The following is a 24,506-nucleotide window of genomic DNA, read 5'->3' as shown; positions in this document are numbered from 1 at the left end:
TCTGTTCTCATAACCGCCTAAGAGCTTACTTAAGCCTCTTTTATTTATTTTAAAAAATCATCTTTTTCTTCTTCATGATGTTTGTTGCCCTGGGGATAAAGAGTTGCGTAAACTTGAGGTTACACACTGGAGATTGCTTTTTGGAATGTTAGTGACCCTGAGCCATGACTACCCATGATGATGAACTTGGGGAGCGCTAAGCCACACTTGGGGTGGGCAAGAGGACACTCCTGGGGTGCTGTGGGCTCCAAGTGTCTTGACTCCAGCGCAGCTACCTCAGGGTTGCCTGGCTCCCTGCATCAGCGCTTAGGGGTATGTTGAGGGTGACCACATGAGGGGAAACCAGAAAGAAAAGCAAATGGACTTTCATCCTGCTTTGTATGTATGGAATCAAGCAGGGCCTCCCTTTGACTATCAGAACATGTGTCTGGAGGGAATTATGTGAAATCTCCCTTTAATCAGTTTAACAGATGTACAGTATATGGCCCAAAGTGCATTACTGCTTTAACATACAGTTTCAAACAGGTGTGTGATGTTAAATTCATGAGATGTGTCTGTGTCTGCTATCTGCGCCAGGGTAGCTGCCGGAGAGCTTAGTGTTGAGAGTGCGGACTGTGGACCTCAGAGCCGAGTTTGGGTCCTGCCTCAGCCACTTCCTGCTGGCAGTCTTGGGCAGGATTCTCGGCTCCTGTCTCAGCATGCCTGTCTGTGTAACAGTGGTGACTGCAGCCTGCCTCCTTGGGTTGTGAGGCTCACATGTTTGTTATGCAAGCACAGGATGTAGAGAACGGTGCTGGGATGCAGGGGGCACAAAGTCTTCTAGAGGCGCTGTCCTCTTGTGAAGGTGTTCACCAGGATTGTTGAGGCGACTCCTATGGCTCACTGGAGAGTGCAAAGTGCTGGCACTTCACAGTAACCCTAGTCCTTCTTTCATTTTGTTTTGTAGTTTGTGCTTTGAGATTGTTACCTCATAGAAGAAAACTTTTAAAATTGCCATGAGGTATTTTAATAGGAGTCCTTTCTGCATGTCCTCAAACCCCCGAGGTGGTCTGTGCGCCTCAGCTCGCCATGGCCACACAGGTGGCCCGCTGATGGGAGCCCTGAGCTGCAGCTCTGCATTTGTCCCTGTCATTCCTTGAGGGTCCTGCAGCCACGCCGGCTGCCACGTTCGGTATCGTGCATGCCCCCGTGAGTCAGCCTGCAAGTGTTCCTTTTGCATGTCTCATCAGGTTCTGTGTGATCGTCACACTGCAGTGGGCACAGACCGGACCCTCCATCCCGACCAAGCAGAGCCATGCGTCCCCAGCCGAGCTCCCCTGAGGGATTCTCTGCTGGATGCAGTCGAGAGCCACGGAGCTGCTGCCTGGACGGGAGTGGGCGTGCGAGTGGTGGTGCAGAGAGTGTACTCCCTGCCCTGCAGAGGCCAGCAGGCAGACAGCACAGCCCCACCCAGAGCACGGTGAGTGACGGACATGGGTGCCGGGCCCACACTCATCTGCACAGAGGGGAAGCTCTTCTCAGAGCAGTTTCATCGCCATGCACAGGGGTGGTGTTTCTTTGGTTGGTTTTCTCTTACATCAAAATTTGGAACACCTGGTATGACAGAGGATTTTGTCCATGTATAATTATCTAAATGTGCTCAGTCACTCAGTTGTGGCCAACTCTTTGTGACCCCATGGACTCTAGCCTGCCAGGCTTCTCTGTCCATGGAATTTTCCAGGCAAGAATACTGGAGTGGGTTGCCATTCCCTTCTCCAGTTTATCTAAATAGACCTAGTAGAAAAGTTAGTCACATTTACTTTTACCTTTGATAGTTCATGCTACTGAAAGTCATACAAGCATGATTGGTATTGTTCTGAAAGAGCCAAGGCAAGGTTGAAAAGACCATGGCAATAGCTGTCAAGTTTTATGTCTTAGAAACCAGGATAAAGAAATGGCAGCTGGTGGGTCTGTGGCTCTCAGATGGGGCTTTTGAGTCCGCTTTGGTGTTGCCACAGGTCCTGTGAGTGGTACGGATGCTGCTCACTGCCCTCGCCCGTGCGGCAGCCACTGACCACGCAGGAAGTACAGCTGCTGGGGCTGAGCAAACTACATTTATAATTTCACTGAAGTTTAATTAAGTCATTTTAGGTAGCCCCCTGTGGGTAGTGGCTGCCTTGGTGCCCTGCCTAACTCAACAGCTGTGGGAGCAAGGGTAGACCTGTGATTCACAGTGCTTCACTCCAGCAGATGTTGGGAGTGGCATCTTTCTACTCACACTTAGACTCTTTCTGGTTGTGTGTTTTCAGATAGCTGTAGACACATGGTTGAGTAAGAGTTTCTTTATCCTTGTCAGACCCCTCTGAGGTTATCTTTCTATGTTAAATTGCCCTCAAAGCAGTAAGACAGATTTACAGAAGAGTAGAAATTAAAAGCATAGATGCCAGTTTATCTGACAGTCAATCATTTTGTGCCTCTGCTGTTAGAGAAACACATACTGAAGAAATAACAAGTCACAGGCATCCTGTCCTTACGGTGCCTTCTGATGTTATTGGGAAGGAGCGGCAGGAAGCACGACTCTGTTACCTGTCAGTCGCCTTCCAGTGGACCGCAGCTTACTTTGAAGGACCATGAATTTCACCGTCCTTTCAGGTGGAGAGTTACAGAATATTTCTTGTGGAATTATAGAAAAGTTTATTTTTATTCTGTTTAGAAAATGTATGTGTGAAACCAGAATATCCGTCTTTAGGTCTTTAACATACTTGTAGCTGTTGACCAGTTTTGTGCTAGACTTAAAATTGTGTCCTTCTAAACAGAATTACCTGAGACAGTTACAAATCAGACAAAGGCTTTGTCTTGCTTGGCTTCTTCTGCGGTCTGTGACCATGCTGGGCTCTGAGGAGGAGATCCTGAGGCCCGCAGAGCACTGCTCACGCCTGGCACATACCAACTGAGGGGCTGTGCTCACAGAGGATTGAAGGCAGGGCAGGCGTAAATCTCAGAAATAAGAAAGCAACACCAAGTTAATCAGATGTAATGCATATGTATCAGTGGGCATGGAGACTTCTTGTAGCACATGTGAGATTGTAAACAGAAGCTGGAGGATGGTAACCCATTTCACAGATGAGAACACTGGGCCTCAGAGATTGACTTGCTGACAGTTATATGTGGATGAAGGAAAACCATCGTGAGATATAGAATCCCACATGACAGGGTTGTAGAGAATACTGGACCTGAAAGAAAGAGAAGAATATTGACTTGGAAGCAGGCTGTTTAGATGCTAGATGACCAGGGGCCAGTCACCCTGGAAAGCCGGCATGGGACCTGAGTAGACTGTGCACCCTGAGGAAGAGTGGTCCTTCTGGATGGAGGTCATAGCGTTTGGCCTGGGTTGGGAGACAAGCCTTCTGTGATGTATTTGGGGTACAGAAAGGTCTTACTGTATAATCCATTAGTTTTTTCTAGATTCATTTGCTGTAATAATGATCAGGTTCTCCAGTTTGCAAATCCAATTAATATAGAAGGAATAAGACCCTTAGCCCTCTATGAATTCTCTGCTGGTGTGTATAAGGCATGTCCTTGAGAGTCACTCAGCAGCGTGTGTCCTGGTAGACCTTCATACCTGCGTGTGCAACACAATACAAGGGGAGACACCCTCAGAAGACTTAGGCGCGTTGCCCGGAATGCTCTTTTCTATCAGCAATTTCTGCCTGTAACTTCCTGCCTGCTGGTAACTTCAGGCAGCCGTGCAGCGCACGGAGTCAGTCTTGTCCAGAGGCCCGAGCACGGAGGATATAGCAGGGAGACTGAACAGTGAGGGCCACTCCCCTGAGTTAGCTCACCTGCTTTTCCCCAGCACCTCTGCTCCAGCAGTGAACTGAAGTCTTCTCTGAGCACCACGTGTTTCCATAGAGCCAGAAATTACCATGTCAGAGTAAATTGAGGCCTGTGCTTGGGCATAAACAGAAGCAAGTCTGTTTTCTGGGACTCTTGCTACAGTGATTCTCCCCTCCTGCCCAGTCAGGTCAGATGCCCCCCTGAGGAAACACCGTGATGACTCTGTGTCTAACTTGGCACCTTGACCGTGTTTTGTCTGTCTGCTCCCAGCACTCTAGCCATGTCACTTTTATGAGATCAGTCACAACTTAGCTTCTGATGGCATACAGCCCAATTTTTGTCACCTGTGAAATTAAGAGGATTTTATTTGAGGCCTGCCAGTCCTGAAGAGGGTCAGATAGATTTGTCCTCTGAGCTGTGAAACATTAGCGAAAGTTTACGTTAGATTTCAGAAATGTCATATGTAAGTCTGCTGTCCATTGTTCTTCTGAATGACTTCTTTTAACTCACGCTATCAAAAAAAACCATTTCTACTTGGTTTCTCAAAGTGTTGTATATCAGAGTAAGCCACATGAACTTTAGTTTTATAAATCATTCAATCAAAAGTAACAGAAGACAGACCCAAAGCACTCCCTAAACAGTAAGCAGGAAGTCTGTTCAGAGCCAGAACACACCTTTACCTGGACCCACTGCATGTTGGATGAGTGCTAGGTAAACGTATGACTAATCAGACCACAGGCTTTTTAGCCCGGGGGAGCACTAGTTTCTACTGGAGGGAACTGCAGCAGAGAGCGCAGAAGTGGGCTGCCTGCCACAACCCCCTCCTGGCAGAGTGGCGTCTAGACCACGCTACTCCCTGTCCATGGTGATTGACTTTCTTCCTCCCTTTTTTTGAAACCATCACTTCCTTTTTCCTTGAGATGCTTAACTTAGGGACAGATAATTTTATCCCTCAGAGACACACATTGTTTCTAGCCTGTCACTGCAGAAACATTTATTGTGGGAGAATTAGTCTTTCATGCGGGCATTGAATTCATAGAACTTGCTCAATGGTCTTGCATTTGGACGAAAGCCTGGAGGGACAGACCCTACGTATTTAACTGTTTCAGGGGATTAGATCTGATAGACAGAGTGCCCAAAGAACTATGGACTGAGGTTTGTTACACTGTACAGGAGGCAGGGATCAAGACCATCCCCCCAAAAAAAGAAATGGAAAAAGGCAAAATGGTTGTTTGACGAGGCCTTACAAATAGCTGAAAAAGGGGAAGCTAAAGGCAAAAGAGAAAAGGAAAGAAATAAGCATCTGAATGCAGAGTTCCAAAGAATAGCAAGAGATAAGAAAGCCTTCCTCACTGATCAGTGCAAAGAAATAGAGGAAAACAATAAAATGGGAAAGACTAGAGATCTCTTCAAGAAAACTGGAGATACCAAGGGGACATTTCATGCAAAGTTGGGCACAATAAAGGACAGAAATGGTATGGACCGAATAGAAGCAGAAGATACTAAGAAGAGGTGGCAGGAACACACCGAAGAACTGTACGAAAAAGAGCATCATGACCCAGGTAACCATGATGGTGTGATCACTCACCTAGAGCCAGACATCCTAGAATGTGAAGTCAAGTGAGTCTTAGGAAGCATCACTATGAACAAAACTAGTGGAGGTGATGAAATTCCTGTTGTGCTCTTTTAAATCCTAAAAGATGATGCTGTGAAGGTGCTGCACTCAATATGCCAGCAAATTAGGAAAACTCAGCAGTGGCTACAGGACTGGAAAAGGTCAGTTTTCATTCCAATCCCAAAGAAAGGCAATGCCAAATAATGTTCAATTTATCACACAATTGCACTCATCTCACATGCTAGCAAAATAATGCTCAAAATTCTCCAAGCCAGCCTTCAACAGTATGGGAACCATGAACTTCCAGCAGTTCAAGCTGGATTTAGAAAAGGCAGAGGAACCAGAGATCAAATTGCCAACATCTGTTGGATCATCAAAAAAGCAAGAGAGTTCCAGAAAAACATCTACTTTTGCTTTATTGACTACGTCAAAGCCTTTGACTGCATGGATCACAACAAACTGTGGAAAATTCTTAAAGAGATGGGAATACAGACCACCTGACCTGCCTCCTGAGAAATCTGTATGCAGGTCAAGAAGCAACAGTTAGAACCAGACACAGAACAACACACTGGTTCCAAACTGGAGAAGGAGTACATTAAGGCTGTATATTGTCACCCTGCTTGTTTAACTTCTATGCAGAGTGTATCATGTGAAATGCTGGACTGGATGAACCACAAACTGGAATCAAGATTGCCGGGAGAAATATCAGTAACCTCAGATATGCAGATGATACCACCCTTATGGCAGAAAGTGAAGAAGAACTAAAGAGCCTCTTGATTTGAAAGTGAAAGAGGAGAGTAAAAAAGCTGGCTTAAAACTCAGCATTCAAAAAATGAAGATCATGGCATTCAGTCCCATCACTTCATGGCGAATAGATGGGGAAACAATGGAAACAGTGACAGACTTTCTTTCTGGGGGCTCCAGAAATCACTGCAGATGGTGACTGCAGCCATGAAATTAAAAGACGCTACTTGGAGAAAAGCTGTGACCAACCTAGACAGCATATTGAAAAGCAGAGACAGTACTCTGCCAACAAAAGTCAATCTAGTCAAAGCTATGGTTTTCCTAGTAGTCATGTATGGGTGTAAGAGTTGGACCGTAAAGAAAGGTGAGCGCAGAAGAATTGATGCTTTTGAACTGTGGTGTTGGAGAAGACTCTTCAGAATACTAAGGAGATCAAAACAGTCAATCTTAAAGGAAGTCAGTCCTGAATATTCATTGGAAGGACTGATGCTGAAGCTGCATCTCGAATACTGTGGCCACCTCATGGGAAGAACTGACTCACTGGAAAAGACCCTGATACTGGGAAACATTGAGGGCAGGAGGAGAAGGGGATGACAGAGGATGAGATGGTTGGATGGCATCACTAACTCGATGGACATGAGTTTGAGCAAGCTCTGGGAGTTGGTGATGGACAAGGAAGCCTGGCGTACTGCAGTCCGTGGAGTCACAAAGAGTCAGACACAATGAGTAACTGAACTGAACTAATGTTGTGTTTTGCTCAGTCATGTCCAACTCTCTGTGACCTCAGGGACAGTAGCCCCCCAGGTTCCTCTGTCCATGGGATTCTCCAGGCAAGAATGCTGGAGTGGGTTGCCATTTCCTTCTCCGTAAGTTGCATTTTAGTTTCATGGAAATTCATTGAACTGAACTCAGGAAAGAAAAACATTTTCCTTTCTCTCTACTTTGACATTTTATTCTCTTTTCATCTTTTGACCCTTACTTAAGTCTCTTGGCTTACATTTCTTCCTCTTTTCACTTCCTCTGGTCCTGGGTTGGGTTCTGGTTCTACATAGTTGACAAAACCAGGCATTGTCCTGTGCTCACAGAGCGTTGTCTGGTGAGGGAGTCCCACATAAACCAATTGAAAGCAAAGACATTTATGATTTTAAGTTGTGCTCAGAGCTTGGTGAGAACAAATGGGATACTCTGAGAGACAGTGAGTCGACAGAACTTAGTTTGGGCATCGAAGGGCCGTGTTCTGAGGCAGTGCTACTTAAGTGACACTGGAAAGCTCAGAGGATGTTGGATGAAAAAGAGATGAAAGAGAAGTACCCATGGAAGTGGGGTGTGGGGGGCCTTCGAGAGCTCCAAACAGGAAGGAGGTGGCAGAGTGGCAAGTGAGTGTGGGCCACGGGTGTGCCTGTCCAACAGACACGTCAGATGTGGGACGGAAATGGTTTGGGAATGAGAGGGCATGGAGCACGGCCCCAGTGGAAGTAGAGAGGCCCCGAGGAAGCTCCTGCCGGGCCCAGCACAGACCAGGCTCCCATCTCACACGATGCCGCAGGGAAATGGAGACACTTCTCATGTGCGCGTGACTGGATGGAGGATTGGGAGTGGTAAGGCAGAAGGAAATAGAAAGAGTACTTCTCAGGCAGATTCAATCTGGGGCCTGTTCAGTTTGAGATTCCTTTGAGGCATCCAGGAAAGGGTGTCAGGTGAACAGTCTGGATAAACAGATCTCACAGTCAGGGAAGACTTTAGCTTGGAGGTCAGTATTGAGGGATTTTTAGCCTCCAGCTTGCCAGTCTGTGCATTTGTATGTGCATTCATGTGTGGCTGATTGAAGAGTACGTTTGTCCATGGTGCCGGATTCCAGAGGTCCTAGGGCCTGGAGAGAGAGCAAGATGCCCTCGGCCCTCCTGCCTTTACACCTTCAGAGCTGTTCCATCACAGGCAGAGGCTGTCTAAAGCCAGGGCAGTGGATGCGAGCACACTGGGGACATGGCAGACACCAAGGAAGGAAAACATTGGCTTCAAGACTCCAGGTTCTGCAGCACTGGAGGATGGGTAGATGAGGGAGCACAGAGGAGCCTGGAGGGGAAGGGCTGGTTGTGGCAGGACCGCGTCATGGGGCAGTGCCTCGGGTGATAGAGGGCAGCTGATCTGATGCTGCAGAGATGCCTGACAAGGTGACAGATGACGCCAGTGAAGTTCCTGGGTGACTTACGCACAGGAGTTGCCGAGGGGGTGGGAGGACGGTGGAAGCTAGCTCCCTGGGCATGGAAGAGGGTGGGATGCAAGGAGCGTGAACAGGTTTTGATAGCAAGGTCTTATTGATGTAGAAGGGAATGAGAATGCTCAGCATTCAATGGCACAAGAGAACTAGAGTGCAGGCATTCTGTTTCTTGCTCCGAAGATAGATACCGTTTTTCCTTCTTCTTGTGTGTATCAAGACAGAGTGGCGTGGAGTTCCTCCAGAATAGCAAATCATGCATGTCCACAGGGAGAGAGCACAGAGGGAGGACGACCGCTCCGCCTCACCAGGACACATAGGCCACCCCACGTGCTCTTCTGTGTCCCCCACACTCCACCAGTCTGTGCAGTTATTGTATCTATCGACCTGCGCAGCAACACATGTTCATAGGTTGTTATTGTTACTTGTACTTTATTTTTTCATATTGTAGAAAAATTGGAATCACTCCTCTTCAATGGTTTGAGTATTTTTATTGTGATGCAAAGATAGAAGAGCAGAGCATCATTTTCTTAATGTCTCCTCATAACCGATGTCACAGCCCATTCCTCAGGTTCTCCTTACTTACCTGTGCTCTCAGTAAATTCAAGTCTTCTCTTAATCATTAGCTCTGTGTTCATGAGTCTTAAATAAAGCCTCTAATCTCAGCTTCCTAGCTCCTACCATTTGCCTGTTTGATCTCTCAAACAGCTCTTGGTGGTCCTTGTGATATCACAGGTTCATTCAGCCCTGATTCCTTCACAGCCTGTCTTATTACTGGTGATTCTACTAACTGACATCCAGACCTATTATGTTCTCTGCCCTTCCTTCTGTTCACATTCTGGAGTACTGTGAAGGGTAAAAACAGCATCACATCCATGGAATTACAGCTCTGGGTCTTGCTGTTCTTAATGCACATGAAGAGGTGTCAGCGTTGGAACTACCTTACTTCTATCTCCTCTTTTTTATATAATTCACATGCTGTAAAAATTCGCCCTTTTACAGTGTGCAGTTCAATACTTTATATTTGCAGAATTGGTCAGTTGTGGCCATATTCTAGTATTACAACATTTTTATTGCCTCAAAAAGAAACTCCATACCAGTTGGCTGCTAACTTCCCTTCTCCCAGCCATGGCAACCATTAATCTACTCTTGTCTCTATGGATTTGTCTCTTTTGTAATAGTGCTGCTATGAACATTTTAATCCAAGTTTTTTCTGTGGACATAATTTTTCAGTATATATCTGGGAGTGGAATATCTGGGTCATATGGTAACTCTTTTTTAAATTCTCTGAGGAATTAGTGTTTTCCAAAGAAACTGCTTTGGCACAGTCAGTAACATAGAAAAACATCTATTTCTGCTTTATTGACTATGCCAAAGCCTTTGACTGTGTGGATCACAATAAACTGTGGAAAATTCTGAAAGAGATGGGAATACCAGACCACCTGACCTGCCTCTTGAGAAACCTATATGCAGGTCAGGAAGCAACAGTTAGAACTGGACATGGAACAACAGACTGGTTCCAAATAGGAAAAGGAGTACGTCAAGGCTGTATATTGCCACTCTGCTTATTTAACTTCTATGCAGAGTACATCATGAGAAACGTGGGGCTGGCAGAAGCACAAGCTGGAATCAAGATTGCCAGGAGAAATATCAATAACCTCAGATACGCAGATGACACCACCCTTATGGCAGAAAGTGAAGAGGAACTAAAAAGCCTCTTGATGAAAGTGAAAGAGGAGAGTGAAAAAGTTGGCTTAAAGCTCAACATTCAGAAAACGAAGATCATGGCATCTGGTCCTATCACTTCATGGGAAATAGATGGGGAAACAGTAGAAACAGTGTCAGACTTTATTTTTGGGGGCTCCAAAATCACTGCAGATGGTGACTGCAGCCATGAAGTTAAAAGACGCTTACTCCTTGGAAGGAAAGTTATGATCAACCTAGATAGCATATTCAAAAGCAGAGACATTACTTTGCCAGCAAAGGTCCGTCTAGTCAAGGCGACTATGGTTTTTCCTGTGGTCATGTATGGATGTGAGAGCTGGACTGTGAAGAAAGCTGAGCACTGAAAAATTGATGCTTTTGAACTGTGGTGTTGGAGAAGACTCTTGAGAGTCCCTTGGACTGCAAGGATATCCAACCAGTCCATTCTAAAGGAGATCAGTCCTGGGTGTTCATTGGAAGGACTGATGCTGAGGCTGAAACTGCAATACTTTGGCCACCTGATGCAGAGAGCTGACTCATTTGAAAAGACCCTGCCGCTGGGAAAGATTAGGGGCAGGAGGAAAAGGGGACTACAGAGGATGAGATGGTTGGATGGCATCACCGACACAATGCACATGGGTTTGGATGGACTCTGGGAGTTGGTGATGGACAGGGAGGCCTGGCATGCTGCGATTCATGGGGTCGCAAAGAGTCAGACACGACTGAGCGACTGAACAGAATTGAGCTGAAAGAAACTGCAGCATTTTACGTTCCCACCAGTGCTGTGTGACAGCTCTAGTTCCTCCACGTCATGCTCAACGCTTGTGATGGTCTTTTTTCTACTAGCCATCCTAATGTTACGGAGCCATATCTCATTGCGGGTTTTTCCTCTGGCCATCCTAGTGGGTATGAAGCTGTATCTCATTGTGGCTTTGACTTATGTTTCCCTAAGGAGTAACAATGTTGAGCATCTTTTCGTGTATCTTGCTCATTTGTATACTTCTTTGGAGAAATGCTAGTTTAAATCCTTTGCCTACTTTCTTAATTGGGTTATTTGTCCTTTTTTGTTGAATTATAAGAGTTCTTTATTCTGTATATAAGTCTCATATATATGATTCGCAAATATTTTCTGCCATTATCTGGTGGGATTTCCACCCCCGCCCCCTTTTTTATAGCTCTCTTTGAAACAGAAGTTTATAATTTTGGTGATGTCCAGTTTATCTTTTTGCTCGTTTGTTTGGTTGCTTGTGCTTTTGGTGTTGCATCTAACGAACCGTTGCCTAATCCAGGGTTATGAAGGTTTGCTTCTGAATTTTCTTCTAAGATTTAATAGGTTTGCTCTTCCATTTAGGTCTGTGATCCATTTGAATGATTTTTGTTTATGGTGTGGTCCAGCCCCACAGTCATGCTAACATGACTACTCTTTGTGGAGTTTTCTTGGCACCCTTGTCAAAGATCAGTCGACTGTACATGTAAGTGTATGTTTCTAACCTCTCATTTCTCCCCCTTTGCTGTCTGCATGTCTCTATGCTAGCACTGCAGTGATCTGAGTTACTCTATATTTATATTATGTTTCAAAATCAGGAAGCATAAGTCCTCTAACTATTTTTCCAAGATTATGTTCAGAATTCTGAGTCTTTTATATTTACATATGAGTTTTAGAATCAGCTTGTTAATTGTTTTTATTTTGCAGTAAATCAACTGGGTGTTTGATAGAGAGTGTGTTGAATATGTATGTCAATTTGAAGAAAATTGCTATCTCATCAGTATTTAGTCTTTGGATCCATAAACATGGGATGTCTTTCAATTAGATCTTTCATTTCTTTCAGCAGTGCTTTATAGTTTTCAGCCGTTGAATTTATACCTGAGTATTGTCTGTTTTTATACTATTATAAATGCAGTTGTTTCCTTAATTTCAGATTATTCATTGCTAATATGTAGATATGAAGGTGATTTTTATATATTGGCCTATACTCTGAAGTCTTTTTGAATTTGCTTGTTAGCTGCCATAGTTTTTTAGTGGTTTCCTTAGGATTTTTCATGCATAAAATCATGTAGTCTTTGAATAAAGATAGTTTTACTTCTTCATTTTCAATCTGGATGTATCTTATTTCTTTTTCTTTCTTAATTTCCCTGCAAGCTCTCTTAATTGTCTCGAGGCAGAAAAACCAAAGTGGTAATTTAATGCTGTGGTGTTCTCACAGCAGCTCATCCCCAGCTCATTTTCTCAGTCTGTTGAGGCCTGTGCAGACCTCACAATGGTTGTATGCCATTTGCCCTGCCAAGTCTCTCCTGGTTTTAGCCGTGGAAATAGTCTCTTCATCAGTGCATTAGAATGAAAAAAAAAGCAAATTTTGAAAGTAGGCAGGCGTGGGTTTGAGTCTGAGCTTTGCTAACCTACTAGCTGTATTTTCTTGGTTAAAGATAGGTAGGTAGATAATCTTAACGCTCTTCATTTTTTTCTTAACAGCCTCATGCTGTTAGTAACGTCATTGTCAGTCTTGTATAATTGTTTTGAAGATTCAGTGAGATAAGATTTATAAAATGCCTGGTGCCAAGCATATACTCTTAACACTTTCTTTATGACAGCTGTGGTCCTTTGTATGGAAGTTAGTTACAGAAGTGTCATTCTTTACTGGAAGGTTGTCACCTCTTTGCGGGTAAGGATTGTGTGTAGGAATATTTATTATTGCCTCCTGGTACACATACTGTGCCTACTATATCTGTATTTATATATCCCTAAATATTTTTTCAGTTAGATGTATCTCTTTTGGCATTTATGATGGTTTGTGTGAGTTTCATTTCTCCTCTTCTAGATGGCACAAAATGGATCCATTTTCCTACCCTTTATCTCCTTTTGAAGCTTTTATCATTTCGTTGGTCTAGTGTCAGATTACAGGTAGCTGGTTGCAGTTTTAAATGTTTCAGAGTAGAATCAGAGCTATGGATAATTTGAAAGCAGTATGTTCATGTTCTTTAAACTGTGTAATACCAACCTATATCATTGATCCTGTTTATAGTTATAGCATACGTGTACCTTGAATGTGTATATGTATCCTTAATGAGCTTATTGATAATATGAAATAGCAATGAAAGTTCCCTTGTTCTTTTTTTATATATTAAACCAGTGATACACTTGAAGGAAAAAATCAAAAGGAACGGCAACAGCCTAGTGATATGAGTACAGATATTTAGGAAAATAAAATGTTCATAACCTGATGAAGACAGCAAGAGTAATTTTCCAGATTCATAGCCAGACGACTGTGGTACGTGTATCCATAGTTCAGAGTTTGCTTCTTAGTCTGACCTTGGTGATCTTCCAGCACCTGTTATCCATCAAGATCAAGAATGGTTTCAAGGTGGCCCTATATAAAAGGCATGGAATTTTCTGCCTGTTCCTGACCTCCTTTCTCTGGAAACTTCTGTTCCTTAAAGAGGCTGGAGACCTCTGATGGTCTGCACCCCCACCCTCTTGTGCCTGCAGCTTGATCTGGAGCTGTGTTGTGGTCACGCTAGAACTTTCCTGTGAGCCAGACGGCACTCTGGAACATGTGCTATTAGAGGACAGTGCAGAGTAGAGCCGTGGGAGACAAGGTGCCGGCCGGCAGCGTCGGGGTGGGGGGCATGGGGAGAGGGGAGCAGATGCAAACACTCAGCCCCACATGCCTCTGCAGCCAGACGCACAGAGGGGCGAGATCAGAGAGACCGGACTTGACCTCCCACTCCAGCTGGGCTGCCACGCTTGCCGCCCCCTCTCCCCCTGCTCGCCTCTGTCACGTGGACCTGTTCCGCCCTGCCTCCCAGCTGCTGTTGGACCCAGAGCACTTGGGGCAGCCAGCTGGCAGTCTTGGGAGGCTTGCCCTCATTGTGCTCATTTCTTGGCCCTGAAGTTCTAATTAGCTTGAGCCTGATGAGTGCCATGTGCCACAGAAAACTGCAGCAAACGTATCCTCCAAAACCATTCTTGGGAAGAGAGAGACACTGTGAACAAGGACCCCTGGTCTCTTCTGGCTCAGTTGGCCTGGCAGTGATGAAAATATTCTGAACCTTCATGTTTATTTGCACAGATACAAAAAGAGAGAGGGATGGATGCAAGGGCATCTAGACAGTGCTTGTTGTATAGTGAGGATAATGGCCAGGTGTTGTGTACTGGCGCTTGTCAGTACTTTCAAAATCAGCCCATACATGTTGTTTTTGAATTTCACTGCCCCCGTTTAACCATCTGAGGTCAAGGACTGATTCATTGGTTTTGGTACAGAACCACGAAGGCAGCCTGTGGGGATGGGAGAAACAGCCGTGGGTGAGGAGCTGAGGGTGCAGTGCATGGCTGGCTGTGTCGCTGTCTTTAGGCAGGACGAACCAAGCTGTGGGCACAGCGGAGCACGGAGCCGTCATTCCTGTAAAGAGACCTATGAGGAGGCTTAGGGTGGGTGGTTTTCTGAATTGCCAGGGACACTGTGCTTCAGGAAAGACTCAGGGCCCCTGCAGGGGGGTTATTCAGTATAAAGCAGCAGGCAGGGGGGCTTCTAGGGAGGAAGCAAGGAAGGAGTAAGAGCTGCTCTGGGCCCAGGGTGTTCATCAAGAGGAAAAAAAAGAAAAAACCTGTTGCGAATGACTGAAGGTTTTAAGGGATTTGTTACAATTAATGCAGAGCTAAGTTAAGAAATCAAGATAGAAGCAAGCCCCCACAGGTAGAAGATAAAAGGATGAAAACAACATTTTAATGAAACTTAGTGAGGAGGAAGGAACCCATGACTTGAATGAAAGAGAGAAGGTCTGAATCATGCAAGGGCAGCTGGCTGGGCCAGTCTCCGGGTTTAGAGTAGCCCTTACTGTCAGCCCACTGCTTTGTGGGGTCTCTGGCTGTGTCCTGACCTGTCTTTCCTCTCCCCATGGTGGATTCTGAACACAGAGGGAGCAGAGAGGACCAGGCCGGCTACACGTAGGGGAGTGGAAAGAGAAGAGCCACATTTCCCGACGTCTCACCACTTATACCAGGGGCTTCCCTGGTGGCGCAGCAGCAAAGAATCTGCCTGCCAGAACAGGAGATGCAGGAGCTGTGGGTTTGATCCCTGGGTCATACTCCAGGGAAGATCCCCTGGAGAAGGAAATGGCAACCACTCCAGTATTCTTGCTGGAAAACTCCATGGACAGAGGAGTCTGGCGGACTACAGTCCCTGTGGTCAGAAAGAGTTGAATATGACTTAGAGACCAAGACCAACACACCACTTACACAGCCTCTTGGAAAACTGGTGTTTATTGGAAGGACTGATGCTGAGGCTGAAACTCCAATACTTTGGCCACCTCATGCGAAGAGTTGACTCATTGGAAAAGACCCTGATGCTGGGAGGGATTGGGGGCAGGAGGAGAAGGGGACGACAGAGAATGAGATGGCTGGATGGCATCACCGACTCGATGCACATGAGTTTGGGTGAACTCCGGGAGTTCGTGATGGACAGGGAGGCCTGGCATGCTGCGATTCATGGGGTCGCAAAGAGTCAGACACGACTGAGCAACTGAACTGAACTGAACTGGAAAACTGGGAGGTGGCCTAGGAGGCTCTGCACCATGAGTCTACGCCCAGAGAAGCAGCAGTAGGACCCCGGTGTGTTGGAGACCGTAGACGTTCTTCGAAGGCCTGATTTTCTGGGAGCTGCAGAAAAGTAGAAAACTGCAGTGACAGCAAAGACACTGGAAAATGTTATCTTTAAATCTTTCAAAAGCAAGTAATTCCAGTTTTCACTCTGCTCATTAATGCGTCATCTTCTCTTCAGAAAAGGCCAGAATGAGATTCCTACAGTGACATGCTTTGTAGCAGGGCTACAGCATATTTGGTATCTAGTGTCATCCAACATGGGGACAGTCTGCCAGAGTCTGTTTATGTTTAAACTTGGCATTTCTTCCAGGTGCTTCCTAAGGAAGAGTTGGTGCTCTGTTCTGGGGTGGGGGCAGGTCGATGAAAAGGGGAGCAGAGACCAAACCTGGGACTGAGGTGTGGCAGTGAAGCCCCTCTCAGGGGCTCTCAGGCCGCCTGGAAGTTTACACGAGGAGGGGCTGTTTCCATCACTGCCTGGGGAGGAATTGCACATTGTGGGACTGGTTCCCTGAATGCCTGTTAGAACACATGGATTCTGTGTATCCATGTCACCTTTTCTTAAAAAAACTTTTTTTTGGATTCAGTTGAAATTCACATAAAACTAACCATTTTAAAGCATACAGCTCAATGATACTTAGTTCATCACAGTGTAGTGCAGCCACCACTTCTATTTGGTTCCAGCATATCCTGTGCCCATTATCAGTCCCTCTTATGAGCCTCCCCCACCCCTGGCCTCTGGCAGCCACAGCCCTGCTTTCTGTCTCTACGTCTCCACCCGTCCTGGACATTTCGTGTAAATGGAGTCCTAATGGTGTGTGGACTTCTGTGCCTGGTGTCTTTCACTCAGCATCATGTTTTCAAAGTTTGTCCATGTTGGAGCCTTCTGTCCTTATGGCTGAATAATATTCCAGTGTATAGATACATCACATTTGTGTTTACCCACTCATCAGCTGATTTACATTTGGGTTGTTTCCACTTCGGGCTGTGATGAATGGTGCTCTGTGAATATTTCTAGAAGTCTTTGGGAACGGATATTTTCATTTTTCTTGGGCATATCCCCAGGAGTAGTATTGCTGGGCTATATGGTAATTCTGTGTTGAACTCTCTGAGGAGCCACCAGAGACGCACCATTTCATATTCCTGTATCAGGACTGTGATGTCTCCACACCCTCCCTAACACATGTTGCTGTCTTTCTTTTAATAACAACTATTGTAACTAGTCTGAAGACCAGTTTTACTTCTTCCTTTCTAGTATATTTGTCATGTTTCTTATTTTTACCTAATTGCTCTGGGCGCAGTTTCCAGTACAACAGTTAAAAGGAAGTAGCAAGAAGAGGTATTTTCACTTTGTTCCTGATCTTAGGGGGAACTTTACCTTTCACCATTGAGTCTGATGTTGGTTGTGGATTTTTCATATATGTCCTATGTCAGGTTGAGGAAGTTCCCTTCTATTCCTAGTTTGTTGAATATCTTTATCATGAAAGAGTGTTGGATCTTGTCAGATGCTTTTTTTGCACAGCCTAATCCAACTTTTTTGTGATTATACATTTTAAGGTTAGGAATCCTAGAAGTTGCTAACATCATGAGTCTTAGTAGAGAAGGTATTGTAACCAGATCATTAAAATAACTGCTTTGAGTCACCAGGTTATGGAGCTACTTCTGTTGCACTTGATCCTTCTCTGCAATGATATTCTCTGTAATTGGAGTTTACAAGCGTGCACTTAGCTTTGCTTTTCTTAACGTTGATTTTAATACAGTTTTTATTTTAAAATAGTTTTAGATTTGCAAAGAGAGGTCCTACGTATCCCATACACAGCTTCCTCTATTGTTTTTAATTGAACTATAGTTGATTTACAATATTTTATAAGTTTATATAAGTTTCAGGCTATTTTTAATATCATATTATTATCATGCAGTCTCATGGTTATTGAACCAATAGTGACACTGTTATTATTAACTTATACTTTGCTAGATTTCCTCAGATTTTCCCTCATGTCCTCTTTCTGGTGTAGGATTCCATCCACAGACCATACTACATTTAGCTGATACGTCTTCTTAGGCTACTCCAGACTGTGTGTCATAGATCTGCTCTCTTATGATGACCTTGCTGGTTGTGAGGATTGCTGGCTAGGTGTTTGGTAGAAGAGCCCTCGTTCTGTGTCCTCCTGATGTTTAGGCCAGTATAGGTTTGGGAGGAGGATCCCAGGTGGCGAGCCATTCGCAGCACATTGTGTCAGGGTGCATGCACCCTGTCGCATGACTGAACCCCTGCCGTTGTTGACCCGCAAGCTGGCTGGAGTACTGTGTATCAGGCTTCTACACTGCGACATTAGCTTTCAAAAATTAGCTTTATGTTTTAATTCCTGTTGGATAATGACAAAGCTAGAGCATTCAGTTTCCTCCATTGGTATTGGAGGGAGTCTGGACCAAGAGCGCTTGTGACTTTTATAGGCTCAGAGCAAAGTGATATGTGAGCCAGATTTCTGAGTTGGTTGTCTTTGACGTGATTTATTATTCATGTTCATTTCTGTGTGGAAAGTACAGAGTCGGGATTTTTTCCCCACAAACATACTTGTGTGCTGAGAAGGCATTACTCTGGCCTTCAGAAGACCCTCTGTCTTCCTTTAGAAGATTGGGGGGATGATGGACTCGTGCTGCAGAGGAGTGGTCAGTCAGCAGAAGGTCAGGGGGACGATGGATCCATGCTGCAGAGTGGTCAGTCAGCAGAAGGTCAGGGGGACGATGGATCCATGCTGCAGAGGAGTGGTCAGTCAGCAGAAGGTCAGGGGGATGATGGACCCGTGCTGCAGAGGAGTGGTCAGTCAGCAGAAGGTCAGGGGGATGATGGACCTGTGCTGCAGAGGAGTGGTCAGTCAGCAGAGGGTCAGGGGGATGATGGACCTGTGCTACAGAGGAGTGGTCAGTCAGCAGAAGGTCAGGGGGATGATGGACCCGTGCTGCAGAGGAGTGGCCACTTAGCAGAAGGTCAGAGGGATGATGGACCCGTGCTGCAGAGGAGTAGTCATTTAGCGAATCTTCAGTGAGCCTCTTGTGGTGCATCACCCTGCAGTGCAAAAAATGGCATTAACAGAAAGGAAGCTTGCACGAGTCACCTCTGTGCCCAGATTCGCCCTGGATGGTCCTTGATCTCACGTGGGGGTTGGAGACTCTAAGGTGAGAATGTCTTGTGTGTGTCGGGGCATCTGTGTACACGTTTGGTGCCAGGAGGCTGTGTGCTTAAAGTAGGCAGCACCATGCATGGTTCACGGGGCAACTGAGCATCTGCAGAGCGTGCGAGTCCTCAGAGGACTCCTTGAGGCTTCAGTGGGCCTTCCTGTCACAAGTCCTAACATGGAGAGTGCCAGGTGACAGAGTTACACACTTTTAGATCTGTGATTTGTGTTTGAATCAGAATTCCTCCCATGTGTCATTTCTAGTTGATTGGTTCAGCTGGGTTTTTTAAATTAGTAAGCTATCTTCCTTTTATCTTCTACAGCTGAGATATATCTATCCATGACGTCTTTTCTTATCATCCAGTTCAACTAAAACAATTTAATTGCTTTATTTAGTCTTGAAGGAAACCTAAACTGGATTTATTTGAAATCTGAATCACTTGAATTACTGGCTTTTCCCTTTGGGTGCATACATTAACACAAACTGTAATAGAATACCACCAAGGATGATAGGCTGTGCAGTGAACATTTCTGAAGTTTAACAGGTGTTAATTTCTCTTTATGAAGCTATATTTTTTCATAATTTAATTTTGTGAATATAAACTCTCAAAATACACTAGTACTTATTATGCAAAAAGAATATAAGTAAATGTGTTGCCTTTTTATAATTACTTGAGAAGCAATTTATTACTCTACATGAGATATAATTTTTTAAAATACGTGAAAGCTGGCTTAAAATCCAACATTCAAAATACTAAGATCATGGTATCCAGTCCCATCACTTCATGGCAAATAGTTGGAGGAAAAATGAAAACAGTGACAGATTTTATTTTCTTGGACTCCAAAATCACTGTGGATGGTGACTGCAACCACAAAATTAAGACTGTTGCTCCTTGGAAGAAAAGCTATGACCAACCTAGACAGCAGAGACATCACTTTGCCGACAAAGGTCCATAGAGTCACAGCTATGGTTTTTCCAGTAGACATGTATGGATATGAGAGTTGGACCATAAAGAAGCCTGAGTGCTGAAGAATTGATGCTTTCAAACTGTGGTGTTAGAGAAGACTCTTGAGAGTCCCTTGGATAGCAAGATCAAACCGGTCAATCCGACAGAAAATCAACCCTGAATATTCATTAAAAGGACTGATTCTGAAGCTGAAACTCCAATACTTTGGCCCTGATGCGAAGAGCCGACTCACTGGAAAAGACCTTGATGCTGGGAAAGACTGAGGCCAGAAAGAAAAGGGAGCAACAGAGGATGAGATGGTTAGTCGCTCAATAGTGTCCGACTTTGCGACCCAGAGGTCTGTGGTTGCCAGGCTCCTCTGTCCATGGAATTCTCCAGGCAAGAATACTGGAGTGGGCTGCCATGTCCTTCTCCAGGGGATCTCCCCAACCCAGGGATCAAACAATTGTCTCTTACATCTCCTGCACTGGTAGACAGGTTCTTTACCAGCTGAGTCATGAGGCTCAGAATATCTGATAAGGCATTAATTTATCCCAGATTTAATGATCAATTTTTCACAATGTAAACCTAAGTACTCAAAGTGTGTATGTGTGCTTAAAAAATTGCTCAGAGTACTCTAGCTCTGCTTTTGAAAGTTTTCTCTGACCCCCTGTATGTTATAGAACTAAATCTGGGATCAGGCGGAATGTTGGCCCCATGTGCTAATGGATCTTGTGTTTCCTCCCGTCCCCATCTCTGCTCAGTGGTTCCTGCACACACTGTTCAGTAAACAACTGAGAGAACCAAGCTCAGCCACTTCATTCACAGAGTGTTTGGAAAGGGCTGAGCAGCCTTGACACACCGGCTTAAGTGGGGTGAGAGGCAGTGTTCATGTTTTCGTTAGTTCTTTTTATAGCATCCAGTCAGCTGTAGCTGGTTAACTGAAGCCGGGGCTGCTATTAGTGCACAGGTCTCTTACGCAGGATAAAGGGCCTCTGGTGGAAAGAGATTTTGTTACTCATGATGCCGCGACCGTGTTTACATGAGCTCACCCTGTCGTCTGTCATGGGATGTGATTTAGAGAGGTTCCGAGAAAACACAGGAAGTCCCTGGGAGCTGTTCAAATCACCCTTGAAAGCAGAAAATATAGATAGCTCTCCTGTGAAGCCAGCTGTCCTTCATAGATCGTGCTCTCTGGGCTGACGCCTGTGAGGAGAGCGCGGACATTTCCCATTGGTGTTAGAGAAACTGGGTGGAGAGAGTGGTTTTCCTTCTTCCCACAGCAAGGAATCATCATCTTACTGGGGGAGAGAGTTTTTTACCCAGCCATTTCTGCATAAGTTAAACACAGCTGTTTGTATCGCTGTAGCTTTTCATGGGCCGAACTCTGACTGAAGGCAGAGTTTCACTTGTTAAAGATCATTAATAGCTAGATGGAAATAGATGTGGGCTGAATTCATCCTGCCACCTCTCTTTGTAAATAAAGTTTTATTGGGACCAGCCTATCTGTTCTGTTCTCTGGCATTCTTGTCCAGAGGTGCTTTCACACCTCAAAGGCTGAGGTGAATAATGGCAAGAGCCTGAAATACCATCCTCGCTGACTTTGCTCCACAAGTGAGAGCACAGCGAAGCCCCACTGTAAGCAGGCTCCTCACCTCTGCTGCCTCATTTAATCCCCTGAACAACCCAGTGAGGCGAATGACAGTCCAGCCCCTGGCACCACCCTGACAATGGTGGTGGTGGTTTCATTCACTAAGTCATGTCTGACTCTTGCGACCCCATGGACTGCAGCCTGCCAGGCTCCTTTGTCCATGGGATTCTCCAGGCAAGAATACTGGAGTAGGTTGCCATTTCCTTCTCTAGGGGATCTTCCCAACCCAGGGATCGAACCTAGGTCTCCTGCATTGCAGGCAGATTCTTTACCAGCTGAGCTACAGGGGAAGCCCCACCCTGACCAGTATAGCTACCAGGTCTCTGACCCTGTCAGAATCTGCTCTGGGCAAGAGAGGCACATGAGGAGGAACCAGGGAACCAAGGAACCAAGGAACCAGGAACCAAGTCTGGATTGTGAGAGGGGCCTGCATCTCCTCCAGCAGCTGCTGCCACTGTCAGAGGAAAACCCTCAGCCCCTGTGTTTTCAAGACATCATCATTTCACATGCCGAAGAAGTTCACTTCTGCTGATAAATCAGGTTTGAAAGAACGTACTTTCTCGCCTGTAGTGAGACCGATCCATCAAGGAGCTGAGCCCCACAGATTTTTGGCAACTTCGGAATGCTAGCTAAATTGGCTTATCCTTTAATCCCCCAAAACAAGCAGCAGAAGAATTCAGTGCTGCTGCTGCTAAGTTGCTTCAGTCATGTCTGACTCAGCAACCCAGGATCCAGTGTCCATGGGGATTCTCCAGGCAAGAATACTGGAGTGGGTTGCCATTTCCTTCTCCAATAAACACTCTCCATTCAAAATGCTTTCTATTTCCCATTTCCAGTTCTCTACGTAGAATTGAATATATATACACATTTATTTCCATCTAGCTATTAGTGATCTGTAAAAATTCTGCAATGGTTAACACTTCTTATCACAATAACAGATGAAGACATAAGTATATGCTTTGAACTACATACAAAAATTGTGTGAAATTAAAGTGTGTAATGGCTAATGTATTATTTTTCAGATACAGTAGCTCCTGTCACATGCTAAATGACCTGACTTTAGGAATGTTGGGATCTCTGTGTACTTGGCCTTCAGATGTGATGAATTACAGAGTGATAGAGGTAGCATAGCAAACTTGTGAGCCAAAGTAAGTAAAAACATGAAACCTTTATACCAGGATTTATGATTTACAAGTGAGAGAATGAACACAGGAGAATAGTAAGCACTAGGAAAACATGTTAATCAAATTATGGGTGAAAGTTTTGTTAATGTGAATTCTGAGTGAAGCAGTGGAGAGTGGGAAGCAGGGTGTGATTCCAGTCTCACCTTCAGCGGCCAGCCCTGGTGCTCCCTTGGCCTCTGCCCTGGGCAAGCAGTGGGGTTGGAGGCTTCACGTTGTCCTGAGGTGGGTGCTGAGGTGCATCATGAGCTTCCGGGTCCCCCTGGCCAAGCGCGAGATGCGCGGCCTCTCCTGGTCACAAACGGTCCAAGCAGCCTCCCGGGGCTGGGGGAAACGATGCACAGACTCACCTGGTCCACTCACGGTCTGGGTCCACCACCCATGCCCTCGTCCAGCCTCACGCACCGGTGCGGAGTTGGGTGCGGAGTCATGCAGAGTGGTGGCAGTTTGTGCTCTCCACGTCTTCCTTGTCAGTCACAAACCTGCGCTCCTGAGCCCAGGTGAACCTGCAGCCAGTCTGACACGACTGGTCCTTACAGGGGTGTAGCCCAGACCTGTTGACTTTCCTGTGGGCTCAAAAGCAGCAAAGCAGCTATGACCACCCACAGGAAGTCAGGTGCCTCCTTCAGGCCTGGGCAGAGGTTAGAGCAAGCATCCAGCCAACCCCGTGGTGGGGTGGTGGGTGGCTGTGGCAGGGGAGGTGGGCCCGCCCCTTCCAAGTCTACTCTTCCCTGCAGCCTCTGCTGGCCTGGAAACAGTGGGGACTTCAGGCTGTAAACTTGTCATTACAGTAGATTTTAGGGAAAATCAGTACTGCACTTGTACAAACAGAAAGTAAGAATTTAGGCTTTTGTCCATAATCACATGGGTCTTACTTCCTCATAATTACATATTTCATGTATTAATGGATTTTTTAACTTCACAAATATTAATGTATACTGTAAAACTGAAAAGTAGCCCAGAAAAGCACTGGATTCAGGAGTCATCGCATTAGACATATCAGGGCAAATGGTGAAAGAGGAAATTTGTATCTCAAAAACAAGTTTAGATTTATCTATTCCTAACATTTGGAAAAGGATTGAAGGGCAGATGAAGAATTCTTATTAGATTTTTCAGAGTTCACAACTCATGTAAAATTCAGAGAATCACCATACGGTTTTCATTTATAATTGTCCTTTGCTTTCTGGAAGGCCAGTAAAATACAGCGCCTTGATTTATGTGAAATTTACCCCCTGACAAACTTAAGTCTTTCAGAGAGACCAGCATCCAGGATTCAGCCGTTACCTCCAGATGATCTGAGAAAACTGAAGAGCCAAATGTCTCATTGCTTTAGATTAGTTAAGTGATGATAACCATGAGCATTTATAATATTATTTTTAAATTGTCCCTGTGAGGTTTTAAGACACAGAACTGAATGTACTGCCAGATATTTTTGCAGGAGTCACAGATGTAAAAGAGAATTCTGCACACACATCCCGCTCCCCAACACCCAAACAGAACATATTTTGCGTTAAACCCTTTGGAATGGACTATTTTTAGAAAAATGACAGGGGAGTTAGGAAATGTTTTTTCACAACTTTTTGCATTACAGCCCATAAAAAATTATTATGTTTTAATTTAATTATGACATGCCCTGTACTGTGGTTGATTCTGCTGATAGTGAAGTACCGAATGGAACAGCCATCCTATATTTATGTCAAACAGATAGCAGCGTTCTACCTGCTCCCAACTTGGGGAGGTCACACGTGGTGCCCAGGCGTGGGCCAGGCTTGGCAGGACTGTGCTGGAAGCAGCATTGCTCAACATTGCACACTGCATTGCTTGTGCTCACAGCCCATCTTGTGCATGAAGTAACATAACCACG

At 45.2% G+C, this 24,506-nt stretch overlaps 1 protein-coding gene and 1 long non-coding RNA gene across 2 annotated transcripts in view; one reads left to right on the top strand and one right to left on the bottom strand.

Annotated features, from left to right (window-relative positions):
- The window catches only part of SPIDR (scaffold protein involved in DNA repair), a 284,321-nt gene that overhangs the window by 187,353 nt on the left and 72,462 nt on the right, over positions 1–24,506 (top strand). The window contains exon 10 of the mRNA XM_052651854.1: positions 1,230–1,459. Coding sequence (XP_052507814.1) covers positions 1,230–1,459 — 230 coding nt within the window. The remainder of the gene's footprint in view (positions 1–1,229; positions 1,460–24,506) is intronic.
- On the bottom strand, positions 18,179–23,294 carry LOC128059432 (uncharacterized). Its single transcript, XR_008200593.1, has 2 exons — positions 22,789–23,294; positions 18,179–18,754 (listed from the first exon to the last, which is right to left on the bottom strand). It is a non-coding gene; the product is annotated as an uncharacterized LOC128059432 (long non-coding RNA).

This window comes from Budorcas taxicolor, chromosome 14 (genome assembly GCF_023091745.1).
Source record: "Budorcas taxicolor isolate Tak-1 chromosome 14, Takin1.1, whole genome shotgun sequence".
Lineage (NCBI taxonomy): Eukaryota > Metazoa > Chordata > Mammalia > Artiodactyla > Bovidae > Budorcas > Budorcas taxicolor.
This window is presented reverse-complemented; position numbering and strand designations above follow the sequence as displayed.